We start from the raw sequence: 18,947 nt of genomic DNA on the forward strand, positions 1-18,947 counted from the left end.
TATTGTATCTAAAAAGGCATCATCATACCCCCAGATCACCTAGGTTTTGTCCTATGTTATCTTCTAGGAATTGTATAGTTTTGCATTTTACATTTAAGAGCTATAAAAATAAATTTACCTTTATATCATACGAGGTATTGATCTGTAGTATTCTTTTATTTTAATGTCTTTGTCTGGTTTTGGTATTATGGTAATGCTGGCCGCATAGAATGATGTAGAAGTATTTTCTCTGCTTCTATCTTTTGAAAAAGATTGTAGAAGACTAGCAAAATCTCTTCCTTAAATGTTTGACAGAATTCACCAGGAATCTACCTGGGACTGGTGCTTTCTTTTTTTTAAAATTTATTGTTATGTTAATCACCATACATTACATCATTAGTTTTTAATATAGCGTTCCGTGGTTCATTGTTTGTGCATAATACCCAGTGCTCCATGCAGAACGTGCCCTATTTAATACCCATCACCAGGCTGACCCATCCCCCCACCCCCTCCCCTCTAGAACCCTCAGTTTGTTTTTCAGAGTCCATCTTCTCTCATGGTTCATCTCCTCCTCCGATTTCCCCCCCTCATTCTTCCCCTCCTGCTATCTTCTTCTTTTTTTTTCTTAACATATATTGCATTATTTGTTTCAGAGGTACAGATCTGTGATTCAACAGTCCTGCACAATTCACAGCGCTCACCATAGCACATACCCTCCCCAATGTCTATCACCCAGCCACCCCATCCCTCCCACCCCCACCACTCCAGCAACCCTCAGTTTGTTTCCTGAGATTAAGAATTCCTCATATCAGTGAGGTCACATGATACATGTCTTTCTCTGATTGACTTATTTTACTCAGCATAACACCCTCCAGTTCCATCCACATCGCTGCAAATGGCAAGATCTCATTCCTTTTGATGGCTGCATAATATTCCATTGTGTATATATACCACCTCTTCTTTATCCATCCATCTGTCGATGGACATCTTGGCTCTTTCCACAGTTTGGCTATTGTGGACATTGCTGCTATAAACATCGGGGTGCACATACCCCTTCGGATCCCTACATTTGTATCTTTGGGGTAATACCCAGTAGTGCAATTGCTGGATTGTATGGTAGCTCTATTTTCGACTTTTTGAGGAACCTCCATACTGTTTTCCAGAGGGGTTGCACCAGCTTGCATTCCCACCAACAGTGTGAGAGGGTTCCCCTTTCTCCGCATCCCCGCCAACATCTGTCATTTCCTGACTTGTTAATTTTAGCCATTCTGACTGGTGTGAGGTGGTATCTCATTGAGGTTTTGATTTGGATTTCCCTGATGCCGAGCGATGTGGAGCACTTTTTCATGTGTCTGTTGGCCATTTGGATGTCTTCTTTGGAAAAATGTCTGCTCATGTCTTCTGCCCATTTCTTGATTGGACTATTTGTTCTTTGGGTGTTGAGTTTGATAAGTTCTTTATAGATTTTGGATACTAGCCCTTTATCTGATATGTCATTTGCAAATATTTTCTCCCATTCTGTCAGTTGTCTTTTCGTTTTGTTGACTGTTTCTTTTGCTGTGCAAAAGCTTTCTGGTGCTTTCTTTTTTGAAAGGTTATTAATTATTAATTCAATTTCTTTAATAGATTTAGGCCTATTCAGATCACATATTTCTTCTTGTATGAGTTTTGACACATTGTGTCTTTCAAGGAATTGGTCCATTTCATTTAGGTTATTAAATTTGTGGGCACAGATTTGTTCATAGTATTCTTTTATTATCCTTTTAATTTCCCTGGAATCTGTAATGATGTCCCCTCTTTTATTTCTGATAGTAACAATTTGTGTCCTCTCTCTTTTTTCCTTAGTTAGCCTCATTAAAGGCTTATAGGTTTTATTGATCTTTTTGAAGAACCAGCTTGTGGTTTCATTGATTTTTTTTTCCTTTCCAGTTTTATTGATTTCTGCTCTAATTCTTTTCTTCCCCCCCCCTTGGGGGAGGGAAGGTCAGAGGGAGAGGGAGAGAGAGAATCTTATGCAGGCTCCACACCCAGTGGAGAGGCGGACACAGAGCTCGACCCCATGACCCTGAGATCATGACCTAGGCCAAAATCAAGAGTCAGATGCTCAACCGACTGAGACACCCAGGTACCCCAATTTCTGGTCTAATTCTCATTATCTCTTTTTTCTGCTTTGGATTTAATTCGCTCTTCTCTTATAGTTTCCCAAGTTGGAAACTATTATTATTGATTTTAGACATTCTTTTCTTATATATGCCTTTCAATGCTATAAATTTCCCTTTAAGCACTGCTCCCATGGCATCCAACAAATTTTGCTAAGTTGGGTTTTCATTTTCATTTAGTTCAAAATATTTTTAAATTTCTCTTGAGATTTCTTCTTTGACCTATGTGTTATTTATATGTTGTTTAATCCTCACATATTTGGGGATTTTCCAGTTTTCCTTCTGTTACTGATTTCTAGTTTAATTCCATTGTGTTCTGAGAGCAGACATTGTAGGATTTCTGTTCTTTTAGTTAAGGTGTGTTTTATGGCCCAGAATGTGGTGTGTTTTATGGCCCAGAATGTGGTGTGTTTTATGGCACAGAATGTGGTCTATATTGGTGAATGTTCCACGTGAGCTTAAGAAAAATGTGTGTTCTGCTGTTGTTGGATGAATTGTTGATGTCATTTATATCATTTGATTGATGATGTCGTTGAGTTCAACTATGTCTTTACTTATTCTCTGCCTCCTGAATCTGTCCCTTTTGGAAAGAAGAGTGTTGAAATCTCCAATTCCGATAGTGGATCTCTTTCTCCTTTCACTTCTATCAGTTTTTGCCTCAGGTAGTTTGATGCTGTGTTGTTAGACACATACACCTTTTTTTAAAGATTTGATTTATGTATTTGACAGAGACAGAGATGGCGAGAGCAGGAACACAAGCAGGGGGAGAGCAGGAACACAAGCAGGGGGAGTGGGCGAGGGAGAAGCAGGGGGAGTGGGCAAAGGAGAAGCAGGCTTCCTGCTGAGCAGGGAGCCTGATGTGGGACTCGATCCCAGGACACTGGGATCAAGACCTGAGCCGAAGGCAGACGCTTAATGACTGAGCCACCCAGTCGCCCCAGACATGTACACCTTAAGGAGTTATATCTTCTTGGTGATGACTCCTTTATCATTATGCAATACCTTTCTTTATCTTTGATAACTTTCCTTACTTTGAAGTCTGCTCTGTCTGAAATTAATAGAGCTACCACTGCTTTTTAAAAATTAGCTTTAGCATGATATATTTTTCTCCCTCTACTTTCAATCTATATGTATCTTTATATTTATAGTGGGTTTCTTATGGACAAACATATAGTTGGGTCATGTTTTTGATTCACTCTGGCAATCTATTAATTGATGCATTTAGACCACTGACATTCGAAAGTGATTATTGATACAACTGGAATATCTACCATATTCATTATTGTTTTCTATTTGTTGCCCTTATTCTTTGTTCCTATTTTTGTCTTCCACTCTTTTTCTGCCTTTTGTGATTTTAATTGAACATTTTGTATGATTGCATTTTCCTTTCCTAGCATATCAGTAATACTCTTTTACTTTTTTAGTGGTTGCCCTAGAGTTTGCAATATTTCATTTACAACTAATCCAAGTCCACTTTCAAATAGCACTATACCACTTCACAGGTGGTGTGAATACCTATAATAACAAAATAATCCTAATTCCTTCTTCCCATCCCTTGTATCATTGCTGTCGTTCATTTTACATATGTTTATGTATAAACATAAGCATATATAGCACACCCTTGAACAACACTGGTTTGAATTGTGCAGATCCACTTATATGCAGATTTTTTGCAGTCCTGTAAATGTATTTTGTTACTTATGATTTTCTTAATATCTTTTCTGTAGCTTACTTTAATGTGAGAATACAGTATATAATACATAAAATATACAAAATATGTCAGTTGTTATTGATAAGGCTTCCAGTCAACAGTAGGCTATTAGTAGTTAAGTTTTGGGGGAAATCAAGTTATACATGGATTTTCACCTGAGCCCTTAACCCCCAAACTGTTCAAGAGTGAACTGTATAGATACATGTGAGCTTACATAATTGAATACATTGTTGTTTTATTATTTTGAACAAGTTATTATCTGTTAGATCAACTAGGAATAAGAAAAATAATTCTTTTTGCTTTATCTTCCTGTATTCATTTTTTGATGCTCTTCCTTTAAGAAGATCCAAGTTCTGACCCATGTTATGTTCCTTCTCTCTAAAGAACTTTAACATTTCTTGCAAGCCAGGTCTACTAGCAACAAATTCCCTCAATTTGTCTGAGAAAACCTATTTCTTCACTTTTAAAGGATAATTTTGCAGGGTACCAAATTTTAGGTTGGTGATTTTTCTCTCTCAACATTTCCATTGTTTCACTCCATGCTCTTCTTGGTTGCATGGTTTCTGAGGAGAGGTCAGATGTAATTCTTATCTTTGTTCTTCTATAGATAAGGTGTTTTTCCCTCTGGCTCCTTTGGTACTTTATCTTTGATTTTCTGTAATTTGAAAATGATATGCCTAGGTGTAGGGGTTTTTGTCTTTACTTTTGGCATGTATCTCTGAGCTTCCTGGATCTGTGGTTTGATGTTTGATTTGGAGAAATTCTCAGTCATTATTGTTTCAAATATTTCTTCCATTCCTTTATCTTTCTTTCCTCCCTTTGGTATTCTCATTATGTGTATGTTCCATCTGTTGCAGTTGTCCCACAGTCCTTGGGTATTCTTTTCTGTTTTCTTCAGTATTTTTCTTTTCTTTTTGGTTTTTGAGAATTGTATTGATATATTCTCTAGTTCAGAGTCTCTCCTCAGCCATATCCAGTGTACTAACACCAAAGGCATTCTTCATTTCTGTTACAGTGGTTTTATTTATTTATCTATCTATCTATCTATCTATCTATCTATCTATCTATCTATCTATCTATCTCTGGCATTTCTTTTTGGCTCTTTCTTAGGATTTCCATCCGTCTGCTTACATTGCTCCTCTGTTTTTCATGCTGTCTATTTTATTCATTAGCGTCCTTAGCACATTATTCACAGGTGTTTAAAATCCCTAGTCCGCTAATGCCCTGCTATGTTGGGTTCTGATGTTTGCTCTTTCTCTTCAAATTGTGTTTTTTGCCTTTTTATATGCCTTGTAATTTTTTCTTGATAGCCAGACATAGTGGAATGGATAAAAGGAAGTGCTGTAAATAGGCCTTTAGTAATATGGTGGTAAGACGTGGGGAGGAGAGGAAGCTTTCTATAGTCTTCTTTTTTTTTTTCTCTATAGTCTTCTGATTAGATTCCAGCCCTTGGCTGTGAACTCCACAAGCATTTCTCTAGTTTTTCTCCCAGGGCCAGAATGGCAAGTGGGCTGGAGTTGGGTATTTCTCTCCCCCAGGTAGGTTAGGCTCTGATAATACCCCAGTAAATTAGGCCCTGGTTAATTAGTTTCCTCTGAAGGCGAGGCTTGTTAACCAGAAAAGAATGCTCTGGTGTATTTCTTTTTTTTTTTTTTTAGATTTTATTTATTTAACAGAGAGAGACACAGCGAGAGAGGGAACACAATCGGGGAGAGTGGGAGAGGAGAAGCAGTCTTCCCGCCGAGCAGGGAGCCTGATGTGGGGCTCGATGTGGGGCTCGATCCCAGGACCCTGAGATCATGACCTGAGCCGAAGGCAGATGCTTAAGGACTGAGCCACCCAGGCACCCTTGTTCTGTTGTATTTCAAATGGTTCCTTTTCTCCTCTGGCTGTAGAAAACCTCAGGGGTTTTTCTTTGATATTTACTACGAGAATCTGGTTGAGCTCCTGAAAGTAAATTTCACAATATTGTGGGGACTCCCTTTGACCAGGTCCCCCTGCACTTTTTAACTCTCAGAATTGTCTACACTGAGTCTCCAGAAATTTGTTAATTACAATTCAGGTTTTCCTACCCCATCACTCGTTCCAAGAAGGTTTCCACTCATGGATTTCTGCTCTAGTAAGCTGTGATGAATTGTACTTGCCTGTCTGTCTCTCCAAATTTGGGGCTAGCTTTGCCCTGTGTCCTCCCCCTTTCTTATGGATCCAAGAAGAACTGTTTCTGCCCTGTGTCCTCCCCCTTTCTTATGGATCCAAGAAGAACTGTTAATTCTTCAGTCTTTTTACTTTTACTTATTGCTAGGATGGAGTGGTGACTTGTAAGCTACTTATGAGGAATCAGTTTGGAATGCCAAAGTTCAAATTATACACTTTAAATGGGTGAATTTTATGATATGTGAATTATATCTCAATAAAGATGTTAAAAAGTTTTGGAAAAGGAAAAGTTAGAACAGCTTTCCACAACATTCTAGAGTTTCTAACTCCGACATAAAAGTTGAAATCTGAGAGGCAATCCATTCCTTACCACTTCTACCCAATACCAACTTTTTTTTTTTTTTTAAGATTTTATTTTTGGGTGCCTGGGTGGCTCAGTTGATTAAGCGACTGCCTTCGGCTCAGGTCATGATCCTGGAGTTCCAGGATAGAGTCCCACATCGGGCTCCCTGCTCAGCAGGGAGTCTGTTTCTCCCTCTGACCCTTCCCCCTCTCCCGCTCTCTCTCTCTCATTCTCTCTCTCTCAAATAAATAAATAAATAAATAAAATCTTTAAGATTTTATTTTTAAGTAATCTCTGTACCCAATGTGGGGCTCAAACTTACATCCCCAAAATCAAGAGTCATATGCTCTACCAACTGAGCCAGCCAGGGGCCCTGACCCAAAACCAACTTTCAAGTCTTCATTGAAAGTGTTCTTAATGAATTATTGCATTCATTAGTCTATGTTAGTTAGGTGAAAGCAAGGAAATGTCACTGTTACTCATAGCCTTATCCAAAGACACTTGATCCTTTAGATTCCTTTTTCCATCCAGGCACCAATCATCCCCAGGAGTTCCTGGAAAACTATACAAGCACAAATCAAGGAAATATCATCTCAAAAGGCACCTAGGGAACCTCCAGGTCAGTTGGGGGTGGAAGTCCTAGAAAAGAATTTTCTCAGAAGTACTTAGGCCTTGCTTGTGGTTATCTTAATGCAATCTCCAAACTTGAAGATGTTATTTTCTGAGAATTAAACTAGTAAAAACTAACACAAAGTAGAGATAGCTGATGGAAGAAACACATCATATTAAGAAAAGCTGTAAACATCTTCCTAATAAGAATCTTGAGAAATTCCTATTCATTATTAATTCATACATTGAACAAGTACTTATTGAAGACTCATTATGTGCCAGCCACTGTACCAGGTGCTAAGTTATAATAAACTCTCATGGAGTTTAAAATCTAGAGGGACTAATAAAGGTTCACAGGAAGTTTGTATTTCACTGGACCTGGGATAAAATTGAAGAAATCGATACCCCAACAATTATAATGTACCAATTTCTTACAACATGAATATGTTAGCTGAGGGTAAATGGAGTAAAAAAAAAAAATGGAACCTGGATAATAAGAATTTGGTGGTGTTTATTTGGACCATTCCAGAATAAGACACCAATGGATACAGATATTTCAGTATTAGAGAGATGGATGATACAATGAAAACAGTGATTAGCTCTTTAAAAATGAATATTCTTAGGGCACCTAGGTGGCTCAGCTGTTAAGCATTTGCCTTCGGCTCAGGTCACGATCCCAAGGTCCTGGGATCCAGCCCCACATCAGGCTCCCTGCTCAGCGGGAAGCCTGCTTCTCCCTCTCCCACTCCCTCTGCTTGTGTTCCCTCTCTCACTGTGTCTCTCTCTGTCAAATAAATAAATAAAGTCTTTTTAAAAAAACAAAAATAAAAATGAATTTTCTTTCATTTTAATCCTAAACTCCAAGACCATACATTTCACTTTTTCCTAATTCTCTGTTTATCAACCAACTTTTATTTTTTTCTATGTTTTATTTATTTATTCATGAGAGAGAGAGAGAGAGGCAGAGGGAGATGCAGGCTCCATGCCTAGCAGGGAGCCCGATGTGGGACTCGATCCCTGGACCCTGGGATCATGACCTGAGCCGAAGGTAGACGCTTAACCATCTGAGCCACCCAGGCGCCCCTTATCAACCAACTTTTAAATTTCAAATACAGTTTCTAAGGAACCTCAACAACTTAGAAAAGTCATTTTAGCTAGCTATGGTTGATTTATCTTACATATCAAAATTTGGATGCATAATTTGATGATAAATTGATGATGGGAGAGAATGTTTGAGATCTGGGCAATTCTAGGAAATATGACATATGTTCAAACCTCATCCCTCTAATGGGGGAGGCTGAGAAGAATTCCTCAGGGCAGGCTCTTGGTGCATGAAGCCTACATGTAAACACAGTACGGTGACTATGCAAGAGGGGTTGAGGAAGGGGTCTAAACATTGCCATACAAGGTAGGGTGCCTAAGAAAAGTGTCAGGAGTAAATCACACAGCTTAGCAGAATTAAGGACCAGGAATCATAAGAGCAAAGCAATAAGTTAGACAGTCAAACAAGAAATGATGCCAACACATTCTCCAGGTGACGAAACTAAGCCAGCAGCTGAATTTGAACTTATTCTAAGATCATTTTCATTGCTGGTATGGTTTAATGGGGCTGTAAAAGGATACCCTGGGCCCTTCCTCCAAAGGAGAAAGCTGAAATATCCTGAGTTTGTACTGGATAAGAACTTGGGGCCCTCTGATAGGCTTCTCAAGGGGGCTTATGCCCATTCTAATGATTTAAGTATGGGAATTAGCTAGGGTATTGCTGGAAATCTAAAACTTTGTCCAAAATATAATCAGCTTTATTCAGTTGTTGAGGTTGGTCACTAAAATTTGGGATTTAGGGGACTTGGCAGAGAGTGAGGGGAGAAAAAGGACTGAATCCAAAAGAAGAAGGTCATCTAGACCGAGAAGGCCATGTGGTTAAAATCCACTTTTTCTTCTATCTTATACTATCTGGTGGTGGTCTTCCTGTTTTCAGCATGTCAGGAAAAGCTAATATGCACAGAGAAAAACCAAATGATATCTCACCTTATATGTCATGCGCTGGTACCAAATGATGAAAGGCATATTGTTTATACTGATCTCAGAGTACAGGAAGGTATTTAGAAGGTTCTCTTGTACTTCCCAGAGCTCTCCAGATATCAGTTAGCTATTAAGGTGTTGGCATGCAGTCCAGGCAAGGAATAAATGCAAAAATTATAGTTATTATAAAAGAAGGTATTCTGGAGGAGAGAAGTGTCAGAAGATGTTTAAAGATAATTCTGTAGCAGCTAGATAGGAAGAGCACTTCAGTAAACCAGTTGAGGTTTTCTAAAGTACCTGGTTCATAATGCTCTGGCCATTAGCCCTTTTAAGTAGTGGATAGACAAATGAAGGTACAGAAAGCTTTGAACAGTACCTTCCAAACCAGGATAAAGCTAGACATTATTGCCAGGAAGCTGAATAGTTCATGAAGACAGAAGATCTCTTTAACAGTGATTACCTAAGCCTGTCACAGATGGGGGACAATAAAGAGGATGATATATGCCATACTCATGAGCCCATTCACTACTACAAGGACAGTGTCATGACTATGGAATGGGTACAGATCTATATTTAGTCCACTGTGATGAGATGATGAAGATCATGTGAATGATGCTAGTAATAGTGTCCCAGGACATTTAGGAATGAGAAATAGGCATGGCAGTCATCCAGGTGTGACTCTAACCCAAGAGAATAGGAAATAGCATACTATAGGTTTCACATATTCAGCCAACAAATACAGAGCACCTATTACATGTTAGGCACTGTTCTAGACTCAAGGGGATCCACGTTGGAAAAAAAAAAAAACCTGTCTGTCCTCATGGAGCTTACACTCTAGTGAGGAGAGCGGATATTAAAATTAGTCAAGAGGTGCCTGGGTGGCTCATTCAGCTAAGCGTCTGCCTTGGGCTCAGGTCATGATCCCAGGGATTGAGCCCGGCATTATCACAGCCTGCTTCTGTCCCTCCCCTGCTCATGCTCCCCCTCTCGTGCTCTCTCTTGCTCTCTCTCTCAAATAAATAAAATCTTAAAAAAATAAATTAGTCAAATAGTGATAAGTGTTTGAAGAAAAATAAAGCAGAGCAAAGAAGCAGAGAGATAAAGGTGCTATCTTAAATAGGGTGGACTGGAAAAACCTTGCTGAGATGACATTCTAGGAGGAGGTTTGAATAAATGGGAGAGAAAACCAAGCTACCCTTTTGAGGGAGAGCTTTCAGATAGGGAGAATAGCAAAGGCAAAGGTCCTGAGGCAGGAACAAGGTAGGAGTGTCACAAAGGAGGGTCACCAAGATTTCCTTTGGACTAGAATCAGAGTTATAAATGGGCTACAATGACTTGGTGGGTTGGTGTGAAACACATACAGCAATTAGGTATGAACTTCTGAGTTGAAACAAATATCTATCTGGTCCTCTCACTTCTACACAACTCCTGGATCTCACCTGGTCATTATCTAAATATAATCTGTTTTCCTCCAGTGGAAGCTCCATAAGGACAGACCCTCTGCACTGGAGAGTCATCTTGAGCTCTGGCTGGGATAGGATGACCCCCGGAGACAAAACAGCCTCCACTAGCCATTAATATTAATGTTTCTGACATAAGGCCTAAGACAATCGTTCTCAGTTCCAGTCTAGCAGATTCAGCATCACCTGGATGCTTGTCAGAAATGCAAATTCTTGGGTCCTACCCGGAAACTACTAAATCGGAAACTCTGGGGGTGGGGGCTCAACTACGTGATTTAACAAGCCCTCCAGGTGATTTTGATGCACAAAAAAGTTGGGGAATGATTGTTGCAAGTTGTAGAGGTCCAAGACCACCATCACTTGAAAAACAAATTAGCATGCTCAGAAGGCTTGTATGGCTCCTATTTTCACCCATTAGGATCAAGTTCTTGGGAAAGCTGGCTCAAGAAAGAGGTCACAGGTAACAAGATGACCCCTACTATAGGTTGAAGGTGCCACCTTCAAGTCTTGAGTAGGTCAGAGGAAAACAAACTCTTCAGCTGAGGTATGTAACCTCAAGCTTGGACCAGATAAACATTTTCTTTCCTTAAAGAAGTAAGCTTTGGGGGGATATCAGAACAGAGAAGACAAATAATAATTATGTAAGACAATCTGGGAGTCTTCCGCTTCAGATCAGCTAACACCTCATCAAGCATAATGGGAAAGGGTTAACTGTTTAGTAAGTCCATAATCCAAGGACTATACCTTTAGTCTCTTAAATACATTTCCCTGGGTTGACTGAAAGGCAGTTTGATAGGGACCACCCAGACTAGGAGGGTCAAAGGGGATGCATAAGATTATCTCTATTAGTCAGTGGAAGATGAAAAAAGTGTTCCAGGGGTCTACCGATATCCTTGCATATTTGATTGAAAGAAGAGCATCTGTAAGACTATCTTCTTACTCAATGATCTTCCCAATTCAGTTGACAGTTGAAGCGCCCTGAGAGTTTCAGCTTCATGAAAACTCGAATTCTCTGGAGCTTGTCCTAGAAGGTTGGGACCAGGAGATCCATGTTGAATAGCAACTAGGTTGAGATTAAGACAATCTTTAAAGAGGCAGAACTCCCAGTGATTTTCCTTCAACAAGAGAACAGGCTCTCAGGTCACTTATAACATGGCATCTACATAAGGAGAACCTTGTCTCTAATGCAGAAAACAAGTACAACTACTTGGAAGAAACTTGGGCTGTGGGGAGCAATCACCTCCACATATCAGTTGCATTCAGTGTTGAAGAAATGTTGCATCCTGGTCTGCATAAACCAGGACGTGAGTGGTTTTGACAGTCCTACTGTCAAAGGAAGAGAACAGTGCTGGGGACTGGGCAATTCTGGTGACAGATCATCTAAATGAAGGAAGGAATATGGTAGTAAGGTCTTACGCCTCCAGGGATAAGTGGTAACACAGGGGGCAGATGGGGGTTACACTACTGTTCTGGTATACTCCCTCATTTGCAGCCTGGTAAATAGTCATCTCAGGAGTCCCGGGTTGCCAAGGCCAGTTGTCCATCAGTGGCCAGGAGAGATGTGTGCAGAGGAGAGGTTCTGGGTCTAGTGGGCAGCTGGATCTGCTGGGTCAGAGCCTGGCTCACAAAGCTACTGTTGCCCCTGAGCCTTTGGCTGGAGGTCGTCGTCTCACGCTCTCAGCTCTCCAGGAATTCTAACCACTTTTCCTTGCAAAGTTTAGGGGCCTACATGACTCACTCCTTTGCTGTGTCCCAGTGCAGGACCAAATGGCTTCCTCCTGTCGGGAACTGATTCTCCATAGGCCAGAAACACACACACACCCATACACACACACACACACACACACACTCGGGGCCTACCTCGTCACAGTACAGGCAGAGCTGGTCTATTCTAAGCTGCTCTTAGTGGGAGTCAGAGAAGATAATAACGGCAACTGCTTCCCCGCCAAGTGTGAGATTAGAAACAAAATGTGCTCCATTTCCTATTAGGATTAGAGCTCAGCTTGTCCACACACAGCCTCACGTGGAGTCCCTATGAATTCTTCAGGCTGACAGCAGCAGGGGGACATCAGGCCAGGGTTTTGGGGTGCTGTGGCATTGGTATCTCTTGGTTCACCTCTGCCAACCATGCTGTTTGATGGCATGACTTCCTTGCTTAGACCTTAGGTGGAGAGGAGCCAGGTGGTGGCATTTCCCATTTCACCAGGGCACATAACCGCTCCTGCCCCCTCCAAGTCATCCTCAACCCAGGAGCCAGATCCTGTCACTGTTCCATGAGTTCCCACAGCAGGGGAGTGGGAAGACCTAGAAGGCCCAGCATGATTTGGCTCTTATACTATCTCTATAGTTCAATCTCCAGCTACTCTTCTCTCACCGGAGTTGTGCTGCCTTCTCTGCTACTCCAATGAGCCAAACTCCTTCTCAATTCAGATCCTATAGTCCTTTTTTCCAAAAAGCTCTTCTTTCCCCTTTTCCTGGCTAAGGCATACGCATCTTTTGGGTCTTCCTTAGAAAGTGTTTTTCCAAATTCTCGGGCCAGATTAGGTATCCTCTTATTATACTCTGATTATGTGGTATTATTTTCACTGTACTAGCATCATTTTAATGATCTGTGTGTGATGATGTGATTGCTGTCTTACTCCCAGAGAACTATAAACTTGAGGAGAGTAGGCAATGTACATGTTTTGTTTGCTAGTCTATTCCCAGTGCCAACTACAGTGCCTCACATAGTATGTGTTCAATCAATTTTCTTGAAAGGAATAAAAAGGAGGGAGGTAGGGAGGAAGGAAGAAAAGGAGGAAGGAAAGAGGTTGGGAGCAGGCAGGGAGAGAGTCAGAAAAGAAGGAACAGAGATCCCATTGGGGCTAATTGGGAAGACATGTGATTCTCCATCTCTAGGGAGAAAGCTGGAAGGGTTCACTGTAGCTCTCACCTGAGGCCTCAGTGTTTTTTGTTGTTGTTGTTGTTGTTGTTTTGTTTTATTTTTTTTAAGATTTTATTTATTTATTTGAGAGAGAGAGAATGAGAGATAGAAAGCACAAGAGGGAAGAGGGTCAGAGGGAGAAGCAGACTCCCCGCTGAGCAGGGAGCCCGATGTGGGACTTGATCCTGGGACTCCAGGATCATGACCTGAGCCGAAGGCAGTCGCTTAACCAACTGAGCCACCCAGGTGCCCGTTGTTGTTTTGTTTTAAAGATTTTTTTAAATTTATTTATTTGACAGAGAGAGACAGCAAGAGAGAGAACACAAGCAGGGGGAGTGGGAGAGGGAGAAGCAGGCTTCCGGATGAGCAGGGAGCCCGATGTGGGGCTCGATCCCAGGACCCTGGGATCATGACCTGAGCCGAAGGCAGACACTTAACGACTGAGCCACCCCGGCACCCTAGCCTCAATGTTTAAAGGCATAAGTTAACATCAGAATTTTGTTTGTGGGATAATGCTGAGTTCAAACCACAGAAATGGCTCCAAATGGATCATCAGGGCTAAGGGGGTCTGCAGTGACCTGAGTTTTAGATATAGAGCAAAATGAGAAGGGGAAAAGCAGGGAAGATAAAGGCAAATAAGAAATAATCTATACAAAGTCAAGCAAGTGTAGGACAGGGCCACCAGCTGGACTTCTTGTACCTAGCAGCTATTTATGAATGGGCAAAGCAGGTCTGATAAAAGGGACACAGACCACGCACAGCTGTCATATACAGACATATGTTGCTCCAACATCTTAATAAGTTGGTGTCCTTGTGTATAAACCATTTTCCTGTGAGTATGGTTAACTCTAGGTTCACTAAAATGAGACTGAATCAAGGTATAGTTTGTGCATTTCAAAGCTTAGGACTTTGCCATGGTGCCTGCCTGCATGGTGCCCTGCCAGAGGGAAACTCTGCCTAAGCGGTCCACTGCTCCCTCCCTTCCCTACCTCTCTATGGCACCCTTCTTGGAAATTCAACATTTTGAACCAGTTATCAAGCTCTTCGCTTACACGCTGTCTCATGTTATCACCCTTCTTGATCACAGGCTCCTGGGAGAAAGAGAAAGTGTCTAGCTCATTCTCTCATCTATTGAGCCCAGTGCAATGACTTTGAATAGTAACGGTTTGAAAAAATTATTGAGGGGCACCTGGGTGGCTCAGTCAGTTAAGCGTCTGCCTTCGGCTCTAGCCATGATCCCAGGACTCCACTTGGGGCTCCCTGCTCAGGGGGGAGTCTGCTCCTCCCTCCCCCTCTGTCCCTCCCTCTTGCTTGTGCTCGCTCTTTTCCAAACAAAAATAAAATCTTTAAAAAAAGAAAAAATTAAATAAATACTGCTATATATTTCATAGGTGCTGAGACTGATTACTCCAATGAACTTGTTAACGTCTTGAGGAAGACCACTTTAAACTTGAAGTTCTTCCTCAAACAAGGATTTGGACTCAATAAGTCATTTTCTGTAAACTATTAGAAGAATGACAAGGTTATGTCTTTATACATAATTTTTACAATATCTCTATTAGTTCCAGCATATTATTGGGCACATGGTGGGAACTCAGTAAATGTTTGCAGTGAACTGACTCCAATATAGATGTATTTCAGTTGAGAGGAAACATAGAGATGTTTCTGACATTCCATATAAATTGTTTATGAGTTAAATGCTACTTAAATATATATAAATTTGCTATTAAATGGATCCCTAAGATGAATATTTTTATAATATTTAGCATCACTTTGTAATATAATAACTCCTTTATGTAACCCATTTTTTGAGTTTCATATTTTTACATATCCAGGTTGCTGATAATAGGATAAATTAGGGTGCCTGGGTGGCTCAGTTGGTTAAGCGACTGCCTTCGGCTCAGGTCATGATCCCAGAGTCCCAGGATCGAGTCCTGCATCAGGCTCCCTGCTCAGCGTGGTGTCTGCTTCTCCCTCTGACCCTACCCCCTCTTGTGCTCTCTCTCTCTCTCACTCTCTCTCTCAAATAAATAAAATTAAAAAAAAAACACCTCAGCATTTAAAAAAGATAGGATAAACTAGATTAGTGCCTTATAGGCATGAGGAAGCCAACCGAATTGCTATTGATTAAATCAAGCTGTTCTTCATAGACAGCACTGTCCCTCTTTCTAGAGTTTCCCAGATGATCTACTTTCTCTCAACGTCTCCCCCACCACACACACACACATTTTCTCCCTGTGTCTTAATTCAAATTTCGTAGTTGTATCCTACTTTATAATGTATGCATAAACTTCATTTCCCAATACTCCTTTCCACCTCTCCCCACCCCCTTGTTTAACCACATGCCTCACCATTTTTCAAAATAGGTATGCCTTCCATGGTGCCTGAATCATCCATAGCAGGTAGAGACTTCAGGTTGTCTGTCTCAGGTGGTGGCTTTTGTATGAGCATGCTGGAAGTTGAAGCTTCCCCAGCTGAGAAGCAATATCTCTAGGTTACCTTCAAGGTGGGATTCAGGGAAAGGAGTGCTACTTATTTTCTTTCATTTCTTCTGTAACTCTTAGCTGTCCAGGGCCTTTTCCCCCATAATCCAGTGAAAAATTAGAGAAGTCATGACTTTTCTCAACAACTATCTTACCCTAAAAAAAGGGTTCTATTCCTCTGACATAAATGAGAGAAAAGTAGAACATGTAACTAGCTACTTCGAGACTGTGGTAGAATAGAAAGTCATTTCTCTCTGGGACTCTATCTTATAGGTTTTAGTGTCAATTACAGTCGTAACAAGGACTCGGACAGATGATCCCAGAAAGGGATTCACAAAGCACAGAGAAATCAACTACCAGCTCATGTGCTATAAATCTTGTTCTTCCTCAACTCCCAGGTCCGTCCTTCCTATCTGCCTGGGCCTATTCCCACACATGAGACCAAAATCTCACCTGACAATTGTACGAGGAAAAGACATGACTCAGAGACAAATATTTTACTATATTGGGGATGGAATAAAGTCAGTTGGCCCCTAACACCTACATTTAGACTAGTAAGTTTCACAACCCATACTGAAACTCCCTGCAAGAGAATCCACCCGTCACTGGAGTAGGATCAGGAGACAATGGTACCTGTGCGCTGGGGAGGCCTGACTACCCCGCGAGACTGAATCACGCACATGAAAAATTTCAGATGAAATTCCTCTTTACGCATGGCTGTCTCCTAGAAATAGAGATGGAGTTTAATCCATTTGAACAGATCTGTGGAATGATTAGGTTGGACAAAACAGACATGGATCAGGTGTGCCCAATACTAAAGGCCTTAGGACATGACAATATAAAATATCAGTATATGAAGGGATACAAATAATCTACTTTTATGTATTTGACTGGACAAGATCTCCTGAATTCAGTAAGTATTCTCCTTGTTACCTCAGAGTCAGTAAAAGGCTGGGGCCTCCAGAAGCTCCCCTTCTTTAAGTCTGAGCTGAGACTTCTGAGGCCTCGAGGGCCTACTCAGAAGCATTTCTCTAAGACTTCTAGAGAGGGCCTGGGTCCAGAGGCCAAGTTGAAGGACTTGGCAAAAAGTCTGAATGGACAAACGTATTTCTTCTCATTATTTTCTTTTTAAAAGTAGGGCACAGATTACATGTTAATCCATTCAATCACAGGAACACCACCGGGGCCATTTAGTTCTTCAGAGGGCCGACACCTGGGTCCTTTTCTATTTTTACTCAGAAAAGTACATCTCTGGTGGAGCCCCAATAGCTTTCCTCACACCTCTGCCCATGTTTCAAACTCCTCCAGAGTTCTGGAAGGTTCTACATGTTTCCGGAGTCTAACCTAAGCTCATCCTAAAATGTTTTTTTTCCCCAAATGGCCAATCAAGCATGATGTGATGGAAAGAATACAGGACTGCAAATTAAGAAACCTGTTTCCTAGTCCCAGATCTGCCATGCACTTTATAACTTTGGGAAATGACTTCACTTCCCTGAAACTGTTAGGACTAAAATCTTTCCCACAACCACTACAAGCACCAATGTTCCGTGATTCTCAATAATACACGAAACAGAGCTCGATGTGTCAAGGTGGCCACAAGTTCCCGCCAGTCGAGGGAGGGCCACAGCGAAAAGCTGCCATGGAAACCAGAGCAAAAGCAAAAATCGCCGAGCGGAACCAGAAGACGGCGTGCAAGGGGATCGAGGGAACAGAAAAAAGCGAAGGACGACCGGTACACTAACAGTAATCCGAGAACGGGAACGAGAAAAACCCCAAACTCAAAGGGGAACAGGTAAATGAGGACTTCAGCCTTAGAGGGTCCCCGGGCTTCTCAGACCTGGCCACACTGCGCAGGCGTTCCCCGGGTCTTCAACTCTGCTCTTTGACCTCCCGCTCCACCCCACCCCGCCTCCGCAGCCACCGGGCGGCTCTTCCGGTGTTGTGGAGGCTGTTCCGGTTCGCGGCGGTTCCCGGGTTTTGCGTTCCGCGCCCGGCCGGAAACCCCTTCGCATAGCAGCCGGTTCCGGTTCGGTGAGTGGCGGCGGGAAGCTGGGGGAGGGGTGAGGATGGAGGGAGCCTGGGCCGGGAGGCAGTGCCGGTCCGGGCCCAGCAGCCTGGGCTGGGCTGGGCGGAAGCGGGGAGGGCTGTGGGGACGGCGCTTTTGCCTCTGCCCCGCCCCCTGGGACCACCTCCCCTCCCCCCTGCTCTCCACCGGCCGCGATCTGGCCGGCGGCCGTTAGTTAGGCTTCCCGAGGCCGGTCCTTCAGGCCCCTTTCTCTTGGGCCGGGGGGAGGCCGTCTCCCTGCCATTACCACGGGCCCCGTCTCAGCGCCCAGCCCTACTTGTGGGGAAAAGGCCGGTTGGGATTTCGGGGCTTTCCCGCCCGGGCAGGGTCTTCTCTCAAGGGAAAGCTGTTTTCACCGGGAAGCTCAGCTTTCTGTTACACCTGCTTCACCTCCCGCCTTCCTTGAGACCTGAATGGTATTTCTCGACTACTTCTGCGTCTCACGTAAACATTTCTCCAACTCTTTTACTCTGTGGTATCTCCCTGAGCTGTGAAAACGCTAGTGCCACCACCAGAGAGAAACGGCTGGACCCTTCTGCCCAGGTTATGAAAATCCCCTTAAACTGCCACGGTTTGCTTACCTGGCTCATCGCCTCCTGGTCATTCCCTTGAACCGTCTCTTTCTTGGTTGCTCCCTAACGTGGTCTCTCTGGATATACGCCCGGCTTCTCTTGAGCTTGGTGATTTCTGTTTATCGGTGCCTCTGCAGTGTGTTCACTATCTTGTTGGCAATAACTTACTCCTTTATCACTTTCAAGTCAGCCTTATTAAGGTCATTTCACTTCACCTTTGGTATACTTACTTGGGGTGGTGGTGATGCTTGTGAAGTTTATATAAAGCCTTACCTAGGCTACCACCTATTTTACTTAGGGTCTTTGTTCTAATTGGATATTCTGAATGGAGTAGATCACATCATCTCCTGAATCTTTATCCTTTGTAGAGATAATTTGTGTTAAGCACTCGTGTTGAAAGATAGATTACACTGAATTAGAAATTAGAGTTGCAGTGAAGCCTTAAGCATCTCGTAAGCATGATCCCT

General features: G+C 42.2%; 2 protein-coding genes across 9 annotated transcripts in view; one reads left to right on the forward strand and one right to left on the reverse strand.

Annotated features, from left to right (window-relative positions):
* PFKM (phosphofructokinase, muscle) overlaps positions 1-18,619 on the reverse strand; it is a 47,371-nt gene extending 28,752 nt beyond the window's left edge. The window contains exons 1-3 of one of the 4 annotated variants that reach the window (XM_027592755.1): positions 17,681-17,729; positions 16,477-16,567; positions 15,712-15,834 (exon numbers count right to left, since the gene is read on the reverse strand). In XM_027592755.1, the coding sequence (XP_027448556.1) occupies positions 15,712-15,834; positions 16,477-16,558 (205 nt within the window). In that variant the 5' untranslated portion in view covers positions 16,559-16,567; positions 17,681-17,729. Of the gene's footprint in view, positions 1-15,711; positions 15,835-16,476; positions 16,568-17,585; positions 17,604-17,680; positions 17,730-18,489 lie in introns of those variants that run through there. The other 3 variants (XM_027592756.1, XM_027592757.1, XM_027592759.2) reach the window with 3 other exon arrangements.
* SENP1 (SUMO specific peptidase 1) overlaps positions 17,524-18,947 on the forward strand; it is a 49,660-nt gene continuing 48,236 nt past the window's right edge. For 2 of the 5 annotated variants that reach the window (XM_027592761.2, XM_027592767.2), the window contains exon 1: positions 17,778-17,874. The gene's annotated coding sequence lies outside the window, so the exon portion shown is untranslated. The other 3 variants (XM_027592762.2, XM_027592764.2, XM_027592763.2) reach the window with 3 other exon arrangements.

The sequence above is a fragment of the Zalophus californianus genome, chromosome 9 (assembly GCF_009762305.2).
Source record: "Zalophus californianus isolate mZalCal1 chromosome 9, mZalCal1.pri.v2, whole genome shotgun sequence".
In the NCBI taxonomy this organism is placed as follows: Eukaryota; Metazoa; Chordata; class Mammalia; order Carnivora; family Otariidae; genus Zalophus; species Zalophus californianus.